General features: G+C 34.3%; 2 protein-coding genes across 2 annotated transcripts in view; one reads left to right on the forward strand and one right to left on the reverse strand.

Moving 5' to 3' along the window:
* LOC136847566 (alpha-(1,3)-fucosyltransferase C-like) overlaps positions 1–15,395 on the reverse strand; it is a 39,900-nt gene extending 24,505 nt beyond the window's left edge. Inside the window, exon 1 of the mRNA XM_067119289.1 lies at positions 15,307–15,395. Coding sequence (XP_066975390.1) covers positions 15,307–15,395 — 89 coding nt within the window. The remainder of the gene's footprint in view (positions 1–15,306) is intronic.
* Gpa2 (Glycoprotein hormone alpha 2) overlaps positions 1–21,093 on the forward strand; it is an 88,716-nt gene that overhangs the window by 4,792 nt on the left and 62,831 nt on the right. The gene's annotated exons all lie outside the window — the stretch shown is intronic.

The following is a 21,093-nucleotide window of genomic DNA, read 5'->3' on the forward strand; positions in this document are numbered from 1 at the left end:
ATGAGTAAACATTTCCAAGAATTAATTATCTGAGGAAAGCAATTAAGAAACCAGAAAAAATAAATCATTTTTAATTAATGACTCAGGACATATTTGGTCACAGGAGAATGCCTGTAATTTTCATGAAAAGGATATTGACTTCCTGACATCATACTTTCATTATAAAAGCAGTTTTGCATACCCTGAGGCGAACTCATATATATATATATATATATATATATATATATATATATATATATATATATATATATATATATATATATATATATATATATATATATATATATATATATATATATATATACACATATATATAATTACATAATTTTATATATACATACAAATATATATGTATATATACATATACAGGTAGATAGACAGATAGATTGATAGATAGACAGACAGATAGATAGTCCGCTTTTGCATGTGTATAAAATGGCTTTTATAGTGAAAGTTTTTTTTTAGCACGGGGTTTTTATACTTGATTCAGCATTTAAAGGATAAATGTAGCAGTGAGTCACTCTCTACAGGGGAGAAAAGACTTACAAAAAGTAATGTGTGCGTGTGTTTTCCCTCACGAGATGAAAGTCTGTAATCATGCATCAAAAATACAAAGCTTCCGGCACTGAACATGGCTGGATATTAGTATAAATCGGCTTCCGACTAATTAAATTCTTGATACAGTACGGTTAAATCAAAGGAAATGCGATACTGTTTTTACTTGTCAGTACAACCAAGCGATTATATGATATATATATATATATATATATATATATATATATATATATATATATATATATATATATATATATATATATATATATATATATATATATACATATACGTATATATGTATGTGTGTGTTCGTAAGCGCGCGTGTATTGAATTTACCTCTCTGATACTGTATATGAAATACTGCTTACTTCATTTCTAAAAAGTATAAGCACGTGAATTTTTATAAGGACCTTTATGGTGTTAAAACCATGAAATGCAGATTTTCAGCCTTTATGACTATATTAATGAACTGCTGATTAGTTACCATTTTAAAAATTAAATGAACCATTTAGTTAACCCTTCTGATCTGCAATGAACTGCGGTAAGGTTAACTTTTCTGACACTATACGAATAGAATATTTGTATTGTATCTTTTAACCAGAGTATTAATGAGCTCTTGATTGGTTAATGATCATGACAATATAAATGAATTGCAGATTAGCTAACTTTTCTTACCCTGAATTTTCTGATGATAGTTCTGACATTATAACTGAAGTGTAAATTAGATAACCTTTCTGATATACTGTATAATGTGCTATTATCTTCCCTGAAACTAAGTATGAACTGACGGTATCTTAATTTCTCTAAGGCTACAAATGAACTGATCTTTTTCACCTTCCTGAAACTATATCTGAAGTGATGATGTATTTACTTTTCAAACATTAAATCAACTCCTCATAAACATGCTGACACTAAAACAACTACTGATTGGTTAACCTTTCTTGCACTATATATGAACTGAATGGTTTGTTTACCTTTCTACCTCTTTAAATGAATTACTAATTAGTTAACTTTATTGACTATTGACACTAGATCTCATATAATTAGTTAACCTTTCTAATACCGAACGACCCGCTGATTACTTAAACTTACTGGCACTGTAAACTGATGATTTGTTTACCTTTCCAGACATGATATATGAACTGATAATTTTATACCTTGCTGAGACTGCACCAGAACTATCTTTAAACACGTGACATTTAAAGACATATTTCAAGTCAAAGTAAATTTATATAAAGAGAAGATGGAACGAGTTAATTCCTAAATATTTTAGTCCACGAAAAAACATAGGTTGGAGTAATTAATCTCAAACCAAAGAAAATTATAGAGTTAAAGATAAAGAAAAATAAACTAAATAATTACATAACATTTCAAGTACTGAGCACCAAAGGTAATGGCGGAAGATCATAAGCTCTAAAAGGTAAGCAAATACAGGGGTAAAGAATTATAGACTGAAGGGATGATCCCAAAACCGCTTCTTTCTGGAGTCTTTGTTATAAAAAAATGTAAATAGAATAAGAAAAAGAAATTCAACATTTTATCTGGCTGAGAAGAAGCAAGGAAAATGCAAAGACAAAACCAGGGAAAAATAAAGGGGAAAACTCCATGCAGCCATGGAAATAGCACGATAAAATGGTCTGGTAGGAAAAAAATACACGAACAGATGCTAAGTAGCCAAAAACAAGCATGGAAAACTGCTGCGTCCGGGAAAAAATGTTATGTGTCTGACGAAAAATAAGGAATAAATACCGTTATCAGGAAAATGCAACTGAAATTCCTGGGATCTAGGAAAATGCAGGGACAAAGTTGTGAGACTTGCCAAAATGTACAGTGAAATGATGCATGGTCTGGACATATTGAATAGAAAATTATACGTTGTCGCCAATAAAATTCAGTGGAAAATAAGGATGCTGCGTGCGTGCACAACACACAAAGTACATAAAATCCCATCAATTTGTCCAGTGACGGTGCGACGAAAAAAAGAAAAAAAAAATAAAATAAATTATTCTGCTGGTGTATTTCAAATTCACTCTGGGAGTCATAAAAGCCTTAACGCAAGAGGCTCTACATCTCCAAAGTTAGAAGCAATGCAATACCAAAAAAAAATTACCAGGGAATGTTTCCTATATAAGTGTAAGCTATACGAAGAAGAGAATGCATGATAACCAACAAATATTCTGCTTTCAAACCCAAACTACGAACAAGATGTACGGAAAATCATTTCTCCTTTTAAAAAGAAAAACTATGAAACTCCAAGGCTGTATAAAGACAGATGTATAAAAATATATAGGATTAACATCAACGATCAAATACACGAGCAAAATGATTCTGATCCAAAATGGAACCAGTGATAAAACATAAGTACTCAATGACATAAGATTCGTCTGCCTTATTTGGGCCGAGTCCAGAGGTCCACATCTTATCCACTGTAAACCCCTTACCATTCTTAGAGCAAGGGCCCGTACTGGCACAAAGCCAGTTTAATTTCAGCCAACCTGACCAATCGACATCGTGTAATGTTGTCTTGACATTCCTGAAAAACTTTTCATGAAAAATACGATAGCTCTGACTTTTTATGCCCGTGGGACACTGCACTAAAAGTGAATAGAACTGACCTGGAAGATGCATCCCAACTGTCGAATGGCTGTGGAATTTCCTTCCCTCTTCAACCATTAAAAGGAAAGTCGTAAGAAAGAGGATTTCCCATCGGTCCTTTCTAGTGAGGCAGCCCCAGGGACTCGTGGAGCGCGGAATGGACGCCACCTCCTCCCCCGCCCCAGCGCCACCACCACCTCAAAAAAGAAGAAAAAGAAAAAACTCCTGAATACAGAGTTCTGTCGGGAAACGTCCACTTTTGCCTTCGTTTTATTAGATTTAGTTTAAGAGGTGGAGCAGCAGTGCGGTACTGTCTTTACGGAGAGAAATTCCTCCATTTTGTTCCTTCCACTCTGAATTTTACTTTTTCTTATTCCACTTTCTCTCTTGCTATTAATAAGTTTTCCATTCCATCGACCCCTTCATTAAAATGTTAATACTCGAAATAATAAAAGCGGATAGGCGAGGCGTTATTAGGGACAAAACTCTTTGGGGACACTGACAGTGAAAAATAGTAATTATTCTCATTTCGACTAACACATCCCCGAGTCTTTACTTTTTCTAATTTTTTTGAGGCTGAGGAAGTTGGAGTATTGAATTTTCCCCTGGATCAACTTGTATACCTGTAGACTAATAATTCTTTCCCGTGTATTCTTTTTATATCCATTTGGGATCGTCGTGGTTAAGGGGGGTTAGGTATCCCGTCTCATGGAACCATAGATTAAAAAATACTCTATATAAAAAACAAGTAGGAAGAAGTAGGATAAAACGTTGGGTGGAGCGATAAACCATAAGACATTGCACCCTTTGGGCCCTGGAGTGAGTGAGAGTAATGGTTCTCCTTTCTGATGCACTTCCTTTCCTAAATCTCTGTTGGGCGTTTATAGACACTGTGAGAACGGTACAAACCGGCTGCAGCAATGCTAAACCCAAGAATACGAATGTGCAAGAGAAATGTAGTATTTTGTAAATTTCACCCGAATACTAACATGATTTTGTTAGTTTACAACTTATAAGTGTTGTGCATACATTATACGCTAGCTGAATGAATGCTAGTAGTAAAACCTGTTTGAGAATGTTGATACACAAAATTAATTCATGCTTATGTATTCCTGAAAGCTCCGTAATCCACACTGCAGTCGAAAGACTCTGCTTTCTCACTTTCTCGTCCCCCTAAGAAAATGTAAAATTCATAGGTAAATATATAAAGCACTATAAAAAGTGATATATCAGTGTATGAATAAAAATAATGCAACAGAAAAAAATAAGAAAACTAGAAAAACTTACCTAAATATTACATTAGACATTTATGTTCCCAAGATTATTTCTACTTTAGGGAAAAATTTTATGCCCCTTCAGAAACTTGTTCGAGTAACCATTAACTGTCTCAATGCATGCAATCCTGAATAATGCATTCTTGTCTTCGACTGCTACTCGTACTATCAATTAGTGAGAAACCTTAAGAGTCTTAGTATCTTTCGTTCTGAGTTATTCATCATTTCACCAAGTTGGCACGTGATGATAATTGGTTCGAAGTATTTTTTTTTTTTTTTTTTTTTTCCGGATATACGAAATTGGAGATAAGCAATAATCTACGGGAAAAACATTAAACTTTTCACTAAGGATAAAGGTCATCCATACGAACCTAATGAAAAATGTAGTATACATAGTGTAACTGTGGTAAACAGGCCAGAGGGTTTCAACATCGTTTCCTGGCAACCTACCATAAAGAAATCAGACCACCCGATGACTAGTAGATTGCCGGGACACAGTAATGAAACTTTTATACTTGTTTATAGAGTTTATAGCAAATTAGAGGAATTTATTTCTGGTGATAGAAATTCATTTCTCGCTATAATATGGTTCGGATTCCACAATAAGCTGTAGGTCCCGTTGCTAAGTAACCAATTGGTTCATAGCCACGTAAAATAAGTCTAATCCTTCGGGCCAGCCCTAGGAGAGCTGTTAATCAGCTCAGTGGTCTGGTAAAACTAAGGTATACTTTACTTATAGCCCTGTGTTGGTTTCAAGAGCTTCAGTACGATGCGTGGCAGCTCATATCAGACTCAGGTATGTTGCAAGTTTCGGTGAACTGAGTTCTTTTATAATGCCACTAACCCTAGCCCCCTCAGATATAAACAGGGACTTGCACATCTATGACGTTTGGTTTTCATAAGGGGTTACACAAAAAAGTAATGAGTACACCCAATGTTCCTTGACTTCTGTAACAGAGAGATCAATTACGAGGTAGGGGAGGAGAGACATTTTTTCTCCCTCTTACTTCTGTGCTCTTTACAAGCCGCGTTTAGATTTTTTTTTTTTGTACTTTCCGTAGTTTATTTGCAACGTGATGTTCACCTAGGTGGATTCTGCTCTAATTATTACTTTGCTCATTCTCCCTCTTAATGAACTTGACTTTAACCCTAAAACGTTTCTATCTAAATGGAATCTACTGGTCACATACACCAAAACCATGTATTTTAAAACTCACACAGAACAGTCTAATGGGAAGTATATAAAAAAGTTTGAGTAATTATGAAAATTTAGCGGTGATTCTATCTGGTAAAGATATATTTCTATTTATATTTCTAGCTTTTGTATTTATTTAGTTACCAATGACCTGCTTTTTTGTTTGGCTCTGCGAAAGTTTTTTACTTTCTCTATAACTTTTTTTTCGCCTCTGCTCGCTTTATCGCATCCTTACCATATCACTTCCTTAGATAAATGTAAAAGCGTCTTTTTCTAACAATGGACCATTATAGATAAGTTGTCGAGACTCTCATGGTCAACCTCATGGTATGAAAATCTCGACAGTTATTGAGAGCTTCTCCGAGTGCACCATTTTCCTTTCCAAGAAGGACTATAAACATTTTTTTAAAATATACCTTAAAATTCGTGACAAAGTAGTATGTCATTAATAATAGAGAAAAACAGCCTTCTTGCAGCATTTTTTTTCTTGTGCATCCAAAATCTTAAACATGAAACTCACCTGTATCTACATTAATCTTTAAAATTTAAAGAAAAGTTACTTTAAATCGATGAGGACAATCTGAGAATACTTATTTAAAAAATTATTAATATTCCCATTCGGTCAGATCAAAGAAAACGCTTCAGTTACACGATATTTATAAAAAGGATGAGCTGAATATTATTTGTATAAATTAAGCAAAACACCTAGTAAATAACATGGAGTTACCTGGGTCATCTTCTCTCTGCTCACTGCATAAATTTAATATTGCTACCTTTAAAGGATTCCCTTGTGCAAATCACTCTCTTACTCTTGTACTAAAATATCCCTTTTGACGGCAAAAGCTCTTTTCTAGACCAATGAGATCGGGCAAAAAGTTTTATGATAAAAAAAGGCGAAGTTGATCACATCATGGATGAGCATCATGACCAACCAAGAACGAGTGACCGATTAAAAGCACTTTTTAATTGATTTAATACGTCTTCTGTCCAATCACACCGTAAGTACTTAACATCAAACAGACATACATTCAAATTTAGCTCTCAAGAGCTATCAACGGAACTGATATTTATTCATACTCACTTGTTTACGCTTATCGGTTGTCTCTTAGTTTCATTCAAGTAATAACGTATGGCGTAGTTCCCTGCATACCTATGCAGAATTATCTGAGAATTTATCATTTATCTGTCAAACACCAATTCGTTTATACATGTGATTTAAATGTTTTTTCTTCTTGCAAGATTTTCCGTACCAAATACTGACTCCTCTAGTTCCTTCATTCGTAACCTATATATTTATCGGGACCGTAATTATTGGCATAGAACTAAGAATAACATTTTACCAAAACTTGATAATGAAAACGTCGGATCAAGGAAAATTAATTTATTTTCAACAAATCGCCGAATGAAATTTTTCCAAATCGTGCTTGAAACAAAAATTCAATTATCATCCGCTTATGAACTATGGATGTAACAAACCATTCTAACCTCAACGGTGTAATAACAACTTTTTCCGTTCAGTTTTTTACTCGTTCAGAACTGTTCGTTTTTAACCAGAGAGTAAAGAAATGACTGGAATATTTTCCTTATTTTGACAGCAATTATTAAAACAGGAAGCTTCACAACACCCAACAGGACACCTCTACCTTGCATATGTTCGGAATCAGCGGTTTCTCTTTCTGATGCTAAGCTTTGAAATTACCCTCCCAGAGAGGTTTTTCATGACTACCATAGTCTTCCATCCTTCCAGACTACTCTGTTGCTTCCTCCTTCGTTAGTACCCCTCTTTTCCCGTCCCATTCCTTTTCCTTATTTCATTAGGGTCTAGACTAGATAAGGAGTGTGGGTTTTTCGTCTCGTTGTTCTTTACCTTTAAAACACTGATTTCTAAATATCTCCTGAGTTATCATAAATAAGAAGAGGGAGAGATCTAAGTAACTTCCTGTTAAAAAAAATATAATAATAATTTAACTCTTCAAATATCCACATTTAACTAGTGAAGAAACTAATCTTGGTTGGTGACTATAGCTGCTCCAAAGAGTCTGAAGGTTTTATTATCGTACCTCACAAGTTACTAGTCAGCAGCGCCTCCGATTTCTTAACGGTGAGTTAGAAGAACATGGAAATTAAACCTCTGCACTCGTTGGCGACGGGCATAGGAACACATTACATGAATTATTTATCTAGCAGCAGTATGGAAATAGCGTAAAATTCCTAATAAAAATACACATTTTCACTGCTAACGAATATAAGAAGATTAAAGTCTGTAAAAGGAAGTACCATATACGGAAAAATTATGCCCTTCTCTTTCTCTCCCCTCTCCTTTTTTATCATCCCTCTCTCATCTTCCCAATTAGGATGAGTATGACTTTTAATGAGGCTCATTAAAATACTAAACAGCATTCGATGGTACAAGGTATTGTCCTACAGGATTCGGCTAAAATCCTGTCATTTTTTCTTACTTCTTAATATAAGGGTCATATCAACTGTGATTTCCATAACAAAAGGTCTACTCTGATGCGTAAAAAGCCTTCCTTTAACTCAAGGAATAATGACTCCGAGGACAAAACACCCTGAGTGTGTTAAAAGCTTTGAGAGAAAAAAGTTCCATCGCATAATGGGGCTATTGTGCAGTGAAGTATAAGGAAGATCATTATTTATTGAATCATAAAGTGATGCTACTGCTCAATGAATTTATATAAAAGAGCATTCACCAGTTACCAGAAAAGAGGATCATACTTAACAAGTCAACAGTATATGACTAATTATATGTCATTAAAAATTATCCTAACATGTCTGCAAAGATTATAATTGCAGGATTCACTACAAAATATCCGTAATCAATTAACTACAGAGAAATAGGGTGTCCTACTTTCAACACAGTAATGATGACCTTTTATTTCACTATAACTACAATAATGAAGGCCTCCAGTTTCTGTACAAGAAAATCGAGGTATAAAATTATGTATGAATCAATGGCAAGAACTTTTTCGTTACATTTAGTTTAGCAGCTGGACAGGTAGATACGGTTCTTGTCCTTCTCACTATAAATGTCATAATATGACTGTAAATTTGATCTTATCCTCTTGCCGAATATGAAGCGCACGCTAACTCTCTCTCTCTCTCTCTCTCTCTCTCTCTCTCTCTCTCTCTCTCGCCACCAAAGGTCTACAAAATTAAAACTTACTTTGTACATTTATAATAATGAAGATTAATGACCTTCCGGAAAAATTTAAACGGTAATGAATGGGTATATGAGGCAAGGAAAAATCAAGGGGAACTCAGTGACGAACCCCAGCAGATGGTATCTACTCTTCCATTCTAAGATAATTTTCTTAAGAGAGAGAGGGAGAGAGAGAACAAGCGCATATAGTTTGCACATCTTAAAAACGTCATGAGTAGAGGACCCAAAAAGAACAACCAAAATTTTCTTTTAAGTTAACTTTGACAACCCTTTAACCTATTTTCGTGAATAGTTGGCGAATCACTTGAAGCGCACATTAAAAGAGGGGGTTGTGGGCGTGCAGTCGTTTGTTCGTTCGCCTGACAGGTTGGTTGGCGCGAGCAAGACAAACAAGACGTGTTTTCAACGCTGACCAAACGAAGAAAAAATCTGAAATGTTTTATAAATGTTTATGAGAAGAATATCTAGTTGTTGTGTCCCCGTAAGTTTTTTTATCCTTTGTAATGAATTATTCCAAGGACTCCAACACTTCTGAAAATACTTAAATTTTTCCTCAAGTGTATTTTCACCAAGCGTTTTACCTTAAGACGAAAAAATAAAAAAAAACATTCTCATGTGAAAACAAATGGTCTATCGTAAATTATGGGATTGCAATATTTTGATAAATATAATAATTTTATAAACTGGATGTAAAAATCGACTTATTCAACCCTGTACTGAAAAATGAATCTGAATGCATATGTTTTGTGCTTATACGAAGAAATGCCTTATATTCGAAAGAAAATCAATATTTTCCAGTAAAACTGGGAAATTCTTTAAACTTAGATAAAAGGATATATCACGAATTCCACCTATCTAAAACTGACTGTCTCGCATTAACATAATACTGCAATTCCAGAGTCGGTGATTCCCGTTTAATACATACTATCAAGACAAAGAAAGGTGTGAATGAAACCTATCTGCAACGTTTATTGGTCATTAGATATTCAGCCTTACGTCTCCCAAAGATATATTTTATGGTTGTTTGTAACACAGGGTAGCAATTAAAAAATTGATGTTTATTATACGGGGAAATGAAAACTAATGAAAACGCATTTGCTCATTAAGATTTGAGGATGATCGCTAGCTCTTAAAGTACAATTTTGAGGATCCAAGCGATTCAGTATTTATTCATATCCTAAAAAATCATAGCATCTTTTAAAACAAGATATTCTATGTATTTCTCAATTTTTATTTTACTGTGTATTCCGCGATTTATTTTTCTGAGCACTTCAACAAATACTGTACCCATCATTTTTTATATAAAAAAATGCATACAGACACCCAAACAATCCAGTTTCTCTGTGACCGATGTTTATTCAGAAACTCAATCAATACTTCAATAACAATTAGAAAGTCGCAGAGACTTGGCCTCATGTGTCACTAGCAGCCGGTCTATCCCAAACGGTTATTGAAATTTTCCTAATCACTCACGCTGGCAAAATCCTGACAAAAATGACTGAGACCATAAAAAACACGATGTGCAGCCTGATGTTTCTCGGATATTGAGCTCAAAACGGTCCCTGTCAGGCGCAGACGAAGGGCTTTCAATTAGCAAGAACCTGATTGTAAGGGCAAATCGAAAAATACTGAACCAAAAGTGAAAATTTACAAATATTTATTTTAAATCCAAAAATCAGATAACATTTATAAATCGCAGGTCTCCTAATGCATATACGCTTTGTGACCCTATTAACGAAACTCAACTGGAAATACTAAACATAAAAAAGCTCAGCCTCATGCATTTACAAATCTAATAATTATAAAAAAAACACGTAAACAATTGCGACATGAAAGCTGTTGCAATGAAAATGAATAAAATGTATTGACATAGAAATAAATATATAAAAAAAGCCAGCTGTGAAAACAAAGCTGTTGCATAATAGAAATAAAAAGCATAACTGCGAATATTCGCATACAATGCAATTTTCCTACGATATTTATAAAAAACCTTAAATTTCATAAAAAGCCAATCCAACCCTAATTAAATCGGCGGAAAAACAAATTAATCTGGTGAAATATTTGATAGACTTACATGAAAGTATAAGAAAAGAATTTAAACAATTTGACGATAAATGGAGGGTTACTGAAGAACCACTGTGAACTTTTCATTAAGATTTTGACTGAATGACTTACTGATTTAACTTCCATAACATTTACCGGGTGCAATCTATGCTATCATCCAGATTACGCCTTCCTCGTAAAATACTTAATTTTTATCTGTTTTACCTGAGCATTGCAATACTTTCATTGTAACTTCCCCTTTAATTGCGCACTTTTTTTTGGCTGCTTACTCATTCATATATGGGTATCTTGTGCTGCAGAAACACGTTTAATAAGGTACTGGTTTTTCTGAATTACTGATTACAAATATGAAGCAAAGTTTATTTAGATATCTTTCATAAAACCAGAGTAAAATTTTTAAATGGCTAGTCGTAGACTCCATGTCACGATCTGTACATAAACCCAACCGCCCTCAATTCCTCTAAACCTTCGCCAAGATGGAACCTAACGTTTCTATACCTTAACCTACTCTATGTTACACCGTACTGCAGATTCCATTATAATATTAATAAATGTGGGTTCCAACCAGACTACTGAGTAAAACAATACTATGTAAACTTGTTAAATCAAGTAATTAGAATAAAAAAAGGGGAAAATTCAAACAAAGAGATCGTTAAGGAAAATCAAAGACCATGAAAACAAAGAAAGAAAGATTAAACATAGACCTCACTAACCTTTGAGCTGCTAAGGTCATGATGCCACTTTTCACTTTCATTTCTTTCATAAAGTCATGCGTACTTGAAGGAGACTTCATTAGTGCAAGCAGAAACGACGAAACTTAAATTTCCTTGCGCTCTTGCATTTCTTCAATTATTGCGTGAGCTCAAAAGGCAGCTGCAGCTTTAAACCCCTGAAAGACAGAAAGTGATATCTCAAATAATGGAAAATATCGAAAAAGACAGTGAAAACAGTCAATAAAGTCAGATTTGAGAATGGGAATCTCTGAAACTTCAAATACAGTAAGTTCTTTCCTAATGTTTTTCACACCATTGCAATTCTATTTCAGTTCCGAGATCGAGGCTAGGAGAGATTTCTTGGCACCACTCAGATATTTGATAAAAAATCTATTCCAGTATTAACAATAAATGATAGCTTTGTAAGATTCCGATGAAGGAAACTGTAGTCGCGTGAGGTCATTGAATGAGAACTTGAGGAATGGGCATGCATCTGAAACATTGCAATTTTGAAGGCTGAACAAAACATGGAAGTGACCATGACCTCCGTCGTTAGAATTTTATTTCAGTTCTTATTGAGTTGTGCAATCATTCCTTGAACCAATTTACGAAAGATATTTGAATCGACATAATAATGTCGAAGGACAGGGAACTCGTGTTTGTACACAGAGTCGTAATAATCTGTTTCGTTTATCTCACACATATCTTCAACAAAGTTGCCATTATAAAAATAACTGCCATTTTTGAATGATTAAGATTTAAACTGAATCTTCCACATTCCGAGTCGTATAACTCAGAGCTCTTTGATTAATAATGCCCTAAAACAATGTTCTGTATGAAGTTAAGTTTGCAGTGCCTGACTGAGTAGAAGTGCGTGATTTCTGACTTCAAAATGGATCAGTGTTTATATAGTTTGTTTACATCGTTTAAAGCTAATAATAATCATTAAAACCAAATAATTCCAGCGAAACCCTTCCACATACCAAATTTCTAATTACAACTCAGCCATAAACTCATCAATTTTTTAACCCTTCATCACACTAATACAAATGAATGTCCACTCTTCTATCCATTAATTACTTGGAAGCGCTAGTCATTAGATTCCATACGAGAATCTGCCATCTATCAGCCATTTAGAGACACTGATCGAGTAAGCGCCAGGCGCTCATTTTGATTAGAAACAATTTTTTTTTTTTTTTTTTTTTTTTTTACCTCTGCTAACAAACTTTGGCAAGGTTTGTGTATTCATCTGTATCTCTTTGCTTATTTGTTGGTCTGTTTGCTTTTTAAGTTTGCCTCGCTGCCTGTCTAATACGTATCTAAATAAGGTACTGCATGGATAACTGAAAATCTTGTGTTAGAAGCCATGGGAAAGGTAACGGCTGATTAATTAGATTCCGAGTTGAATCCAGATTGCTTTTTCTAAATCTGGGTGGCAAAAGGATTTTACGGAATTTTTTCTATATAATAGATGTCAACACCTGAATGAGAAAAATTAGCAATATGAGTGGATCAATTATAATTCTCAATCTGTAAGATATCAAGCGTATCCGGATGTATGACAAGGTATGCAGAATATTTTAATTGCACATATATAACTCGTGATTAGCGGCTCAGAATAGTATATTATACTCAGTTTAAGGGAATAGTCTATTTTGACTGGAAAGCCATGTTTTATTAAAAACCATATAAAAAAAAAATTAAGGGGACATGATTTCCTCATTTTTTTTTACCATCCTAATACGATGGGGTTGCTCCAAATTTCATGTTTCAATGAGCATCAGGTATTATAAAATGCATTTGAAAGCAACGATTCTCATCTAAAATTTTAAAGAGGTGTGTGCGGATGAGTGAGCGTTTATCTCTGCGAGAATTATGAGGACGACGTAAGACCTGATGACCTAACGTTAAGAATATCAAGATAAGTAAGGCATTCTATAAAAATACTATTAAGTCGCAATTACTACAATGATGAAAAAGAATATTAACAAATGTATTCAGAGGTAATTGCTGGTTACGCCTGCCCATGTTAAAAGCTAGTCTTAACTATCCCTTTAAGTGAATATTTGCAGCAATTATGACTCGTTCTTTGACGACCAATTAACTTACAATTATATAAATTAGCAGTAATCCCAGACTGAGGTAATACTTAAGGCAAATTACTCGACTAATAGTTCTAAAAAGGACAGGTAACAAACATAATTTCTTTACATATCAGCTGACCTGGGGAAGGACCAAATGACTGGAAATGAACGGCTAAATACTGTTTTTAATAGATTCTGGAAGACCTCTACGGTCTGGATGGCGTATAATCGTAACGAATAAGCCAGGAGGGCCAGTGCATTGCTAGGAACAAGGGCCACTGTTAGCATAAGGACAAATTAAGCTTCAATAACAATTGATAATAAAGCTAATGCGATCTAAGGTTCAAATTGATAAAAGAAAAAAAAAGCAAAATCAATACAAATACGGTAATAACAAAACACCAAGTTATAAGCATGGGTTTAAATATAATACCGAGTGATATATATACATCAGATAAATTAAGGCAGAAAGTGGGTGGCGTTACAGATTACAAATTCTTTCAGAGACTACAAAAACGAACGAAAGATGAAGGCTATTTGGACTTGAATCTTTAAAATATAATCATGTTTCATGGCGACTCAAAGGCTGTTATTCCAGAAAATGAGATAACCAGCCCTAAGCTATTTTTTTCCATTATGATCTTTCATCAAAGAATCTTGCAAATGAAAACAGAATGGGTCACATCATCAAGGAGGATTTACGTAGGCCGTTTATTAACTTTCGTCGTATAGTCACGAGTAAAGCTTACTCTCTCTCTCTCTCTCTCTCTCTCTCTCTCTCTCTCTCTCTCTCTCTCTCTCTCTACGTCATCGAAATTAGAAGAGGATGTTATGTTTTTACCCTTGTTGCCAGTTGCATGCTTTATCTTGAATGATTAAATGCCGGTGAAACGTGATGGAACTAAACTTTTAGGAGACATTTTCGACAAGATGAACTTGAGAGAAAAACCAGCTCAGGGTGATCAATTTGCTGCTGTGGCGATACATGTGGAATTCTTTTCTCGTTGGCAAGGCCAAAGGTCACGTTCATAGTAAAGATCTTGATTATTATTTCTTTTATTGCATGAACGAGAAATTACTAGAAACTGGTGTACCTACCTCCAAACACAAATATTTCATTGCAACGAAGGAACCATAAAATAAATGGGCAAGATCAAAATTAATTTTTATGTCTGTTTATGACGAGGGCCACAACATGACTTGATGGATGTAAAATTCAGACAGTGTGCTGTTAAACACGTCACGGTTTTCCCAGCGCCACATTACTTAACACGAGAATAAATTTTCAGCACCCAAAATCTTGACAAGAATTATTTTTTTATATAAATCAAAGTATGAAAAATTTTGTCTAGAATCGACAGAAGACAATATATTTTCGTAAAGTGACATCTAATTACAACAGCGAAATTTCTCGTTAACAAAGGATAAAGCAACAGCAGTGTTCGGAGAAAACAAACCTTTCAATTGGCTTCCTTCGAACAGTTCCTTATCGAGATCAGTCCAGCTCTAAACCAAATTATAATCACCTGTTGCCACCTACTAGACAAATCTTTCGTTAAGTTTTCGTAAATACAAAGGCACAAGTCTTGGCGTACCCACACAAACAAATAGGCAAGCGGGCATATTAACAAACAAACAAACATACCGGACCAGCTTCGTTGGAGGAGGTAACAAGAATCCGTCCAACGACCGAAACAATGGCAAGAACCACTCGCAGGAAGATGAGGCGTCCATGCTTTCGTCCATAATTAATTTCATCAAGAATCTCACGCCATGGGGAAGTTCCACTTAATTAGATCCTTAATTAAAGTAATTTCCAGTAATCGCCTTCCTGTGCCACTGGAGAGATGGAGATCCTTAGGAAAAGGGTGCTACGAACCCTATCATGAGACCACTGTAGGCACTTGGTGGAACTAATGCCAGAGGGGCAGAGGCACTCTGGCAGTACATCAGAAGAGTTCGCAGCTGAGGATACGAAGGATGAAGTGGACGATGTTGAAACCATGAACCACTTAGACCGGGTTCTGTTGACAGACCTTCCAATTAGCCTCACAAAACCATTTTCATGATGTTTTAAAATTAATCACAGCAAATTTCTTTTGAAGTTGCTGACGCTTTAAATTTACATTGGAAGTGCGCGGTGATGATATACGTATATATGTATACACATCTGTGTGTATGTATAATTATATATATACACATGTAAACATACATAATACAAATATATAAGTAAATATATGCATGTTTACGTATATACATATATATGTGTGTGTGCGTGCGCGCGCGTGTGCGGGGGTGGTGGTGGGGAATTTTATCACATCATAGTGACATTTTTAACATTCACAAACACTAAGCTACAAACGTCGTTTAATAGCCAATTCGCTCTACCTTGGAAATAATACCGAAGAGGAATTATTAAGTGGTTGTCACCGAGTGGATTCTCATACTGACAGCAACGACCTCCGACTTCAGTGACGAGATCTCTTTACCAATGGTAGAGCACTTGTCTCTCATACCCCAGGTCTGTGGTTCAATCCCTGGCCAGCCCATCATTCGGCCCAACTGTAAATGGTATCAGAGTCAAGCATGGGCTAGCAACCTCATCCCTATGGACTTGCTGAAAACCTGAGGGCTCTCATCCTTCTGGCACTCAGCAGTTCAAAGGAAAAAGGGGAAAAAGACCAAGGTAAAACTATATATACACGTGCATACATGCATTTGGAATAACATTTACATACATATTCGGGCAGTGTAGAATTATTTACATCTTACGCTATGAATTAGGTGTTAATCAGAGTCTAGACGTTACTCTTAGTACTACCCTCCAATTTCGTGCCAAGACAACTCTCAAGAAACATCTTAATTACCACATATTCTTATGGTACTAGGGCCCTCGAAACACTAACGTTTTAATGTTTCAAAGCAATAAAAATGATGACTAAGTTTTGGGTAACAATAAAAGCATAGGTGAAATAAACTTCACCGATTCTCCATTTTAAGTTGCCCAGAAATTCATTCAAGTACGAACTGTGTACAGTAATCACTGTTATGTTCATTACAGATACACAATGGATGACAGTTCTATAGAATGATCAGATTTTCATGACAAGAAATTATTTCCTTTTCACTAAGTCTCAAAAATTATCAGTTCATGCTTATCGAATCTTATTAGCATAGACAGCATGTGTTTCCTAATTTGCATTGCACTATAAATCCAGAATTACCCAACATTTTCTTCATAACTTGAAAAAGCACTTTGGCTGCTGGCGTCGTAACAAGGGCAGGAATGGCACGCGTGTCGATTTTGCTCGTGAGTAAACACTGAGACAAGAAACAGAATAATTATTCACAGGGGTTAACGCATAATTCAAGTCCCATTAAAAGAATTCACCTGAGATGCAGGAACAAACAATGCATCAAATGGCATCAAATATGTATGTCATACGGTTTCGGCTCAGAAACAGAGAGGATACTGCTTGTAAAAATAATGCAATTCAGTATTCATTCATTATGCAACACGTGATATCATACTGTAAATGACCGAAATACGAATATATATACCTTCTACATTCATTATGATAACACAAGTCTAACTTTTTTTACTACATTTGTTTCTAGAATATAAAAAAATAATCACAGGCTTACAAGTGAGAACTGTTGTGTTACATTTCTATACTATGACTGTCCCTACGTATATAAATATATTTAAATACCTAACAGAACTATATGTCTAAATATCTAAGACAGAACTGTACTGGTAACCAAAGAATAATAATATTCCTGTGAATGACAATAACTATATATGGAAGAGTTAATGCCAATGAATATAGCGTGCAAAAAGAAAAACATTCTAGTGAAAAATTTATAAAACGTTAAATAAGAAAAAAGCTTAATTCATGCGAATTCTGTTGAATACTTTAGTGTCTCTGAGTAGCAATTTGACATAAAAGACAATTTACCACAAAAAACTAAAACCACGAGTAAGTCTATGAAAACGGATATTTTTCGCCATGAAGACCAAGAATAATTCTCTGAAAACAATTGGTCTGTCTCAGCTAAGAGAACCAAGACGAATTCTATGAAAAAATTGGTCTTTATTGGATAAACGGGACCAAGAATAATTCTGTGAAAAATTGCTCTGTCTTGGACATGAGGACAAAAGAATAGTTCCTGTTTGTTCTGGACAAACAGAACCAGGAATAATTTTCTGTGAATAACTGGTCTATCTTGGCCAGGAGGAGCAGGACTAATTCTATGAAAAATGGCTTTAACTTCGACAGAAGGAACGAGACTAACCCAAACGTAAATGACTTTGCCTTGGTCGGGAACATCTTTGATTTCCCCTTTTGTAAAGTTCCTTTCATTTCAATTTACTGCCTTATTTCCTAACGCATTAGACGCAAATAGGAAAATCACCCACCTTACCGCCTCGTTGTCATAATTTCTCTCATGAATGAATTCTCGGTGTAATATGAAAGCTTTATAAAGACTGAATGGCCAAGACTTAAAAATGGAAAAGCAGATTACATATATATATATATATATATATATATATATATATATATATATATATATATATATATATATATATATAATATATATATATATATATATATATAAATATATATATATTATATATATATATATACAGTGAAACCTGAATATGTTCAGTGAAAGTTTATCTCGTAAAATAATTCTCTTGGTATGTTTAATGTGCCTTGGCCTCTCCTCTGTATTGTGGGGAGGTTATCTCATACATTAGTACAGTGAGAATTTTGGCCTTCTCTATTTGCGGGTTGAAGAAAGCATCCTCATTGTGTACATAATTCCGTGACAAAAATTAGAATTATATATATATATATATATATATATATATATATATATATATATATATATATATATATATATATATATAATTTTTATATATGTATTATAGTTTAAATTTTTACATTAATACTGTCACTGTGCCCATACGATTTTTTTCAAACCTTTTACAACAAGACCATGCAAACTGGTTTGTAATTGTGGTTCCACGTTTCTTTGCGTAAAGGTTTTGGATGTGGTTGCTAACGCAATAGATAAGCCCCTGTTGCAGATGTGCTATTAGCGTCTGGCTTTCATTGATGGTTACTTAACCAGGTACTGACAAGGGCCACTAGCATGAAATGCTAATGACAACATTCAACTTCCCCTTCGGACGGACTTGCAAAATTTGTGAGACATTACGGTCAGGAATTTGAAAGTGGTATCTCGAAAATAAGCTGCTTTAGACCTGTTTTCATCAAATCCGGCTTCATTTTTATATGAACTGCTTTGGTCTTATCTTTAAGTTCATAAATACACTGACGCAAACCTGAATATGTTCAGTGAAAGTTTATCTCGTAAAATAATTCTCTTGGTATGTTTAATGTGCCTTGGCCTCTCCTCTGTATTGTGGGAGCTTATCTCATACATTAGTACAGTGAGAATTTTGGCCTTCTCTATTTGCGGGTTGAAGAAAGCATCCTCATTGTGTACATAATTCCGTGACAAAATTAGAATTTTCAGATAAGATAAGAAATAAAAAGGATTAACTATAATCTTTTTGTATAAATAAATGCAGAAAAGATATAAAATCAAAGCGTGATGTCGGTCTTAGTGTTAATAAAATAAATAAACTGAGAAAGATGTAACCTCCCTTAAAGGTAAAACCAACAGCTGAAATCAGCATAAAATAAAAAGGAATAAATGAAACGCATCTACGAGGTAAACCTAAATAAGACAACCTCAGACGAATTCCTTGTACTTACTTCATCCGATGAGATTATCTTTATATTTCTTGCCCATGCCTCATCCACCGACAATTCTAACTCGAAGCAGAACGTCCTCACATTAATAGCATATTAAACACTGACTTAAAATGCAAATATCCAATAAAGGGATTCATGAATTTCTTATCAGTTTTAGGATCAGGTACGTGAGCATATTTTCCCAGTGCAACTCTCATCTTGTATCAATTCATAATGGAATGGAACGATTGAAGCTGGTAATTCAAGCCAAAGGATACCGCTTATTCACTGCACTCGTTACAAAATTTCGTGCGATAACGGCAATATGCAGTAAGCAAAGCACTCAATTAGTACTCATTCAACGCCACGATGAGTTCCTTGGCTATTTTGCTGCGAATGATCTCATCTGTCTAGTTTTGAGTTGCAACTGCATTTTCATATCGATATTGAGAAAAAGGACTTTCAAACTGTTTATCGTAATTCTGTAATACTAAATATTTGGATTTTTGTGATTTATATGTGATCTCGATAAACCTACTGCTAATGATTACAGTGGTGAAAAAATCGAGAAAAAATAATTTTTTTAGCAACGCCATAGTATTTAATACTAGGATGGAATGTCTAAAAGTACCTAAAGACATAAAGATCGAAAACACAAGCCACAAAGCACAATAAAAACTTCACCAGAACAAAATTGGATGACAGAAGAATGTATGTATATATATATATATATATATATATATATATATATATATATATATATATATATATATATATATATATATATATATATATATGTATATATATATATGTATATATATATATATATATATATATATATATATATATATTATACACACACACACATATATATACATAGTATATATATATATATATATATATATATATATATATATATATATATATATATATATATATATATATATATATATATATAAAGAATATTGATAACCGAGTCCTAAGATGGGCCAACGTAACGGGCTACCTGGTACCTTTCCTAGCTTTGACCAAAATAAACGAAGAAAAGGGAGGGTAGACCTTGGGTAAGCTTTAAAACTGTGTAGCAAAAACAAATAAAAAAGTTACCGAGCTGTGCTGGCCTGCGGACATACTTGAATATTACAAATGTAGATAATAAAAAGGACTAGCACTTTTATTGAGATTTCCTAACCCTGAACACCAGTAAAGTAGGGGCGGCACTTTTAATACGGCCATCAAAAATGTTATCAACACGTCAAAGTTTGTTCATTCGACTGGAAAACAGAATAAATTCATAACAGAATTAGGACTGCGGTTCCAACTAGCAGGCTGAATATGCTGTAGCTACGAATATCGGTCTAGAATTCCTTTGTAGTCACAAGCAACATTTACGACTTCATGAGAACACGGGTCATATACTTTTGCTGCTTCTTACTTTATATTTCTCTTGCGTGTTTTATTTTACCAAAGGAAAGAACATTCACTTTCCCACAAGCAAGTGATAATTCCTTTATTTCACTGACACTCTTCTAAATTTTACTAGAAATCATACTCAAACCACAAAAGACAATATCTAAAAAAGAAACAGATAAGGATAATCATGCACTAACAGCAGAAACCAATTCAAATCAATAATAAACTCTGCATTAGTGTCGTAAAGTTTC

This window comes from Macrobrachium rosenbergii, chromosome 17, assembly GCF_040412425.1.
Source record: "Macrobrachium rosenbergii isolate ZJJX-2024 chromosome 17, ASM4041242v1, whole genome shotgun sequence".
In the NCBI taxonomy this organism is placed as follows: Eukaryota; Metazoa; Arthropoda; class Malacostraca; order Decapoda; family Palaemonidae; genus Macrobrachium; species Macrobrachium rosenbergii.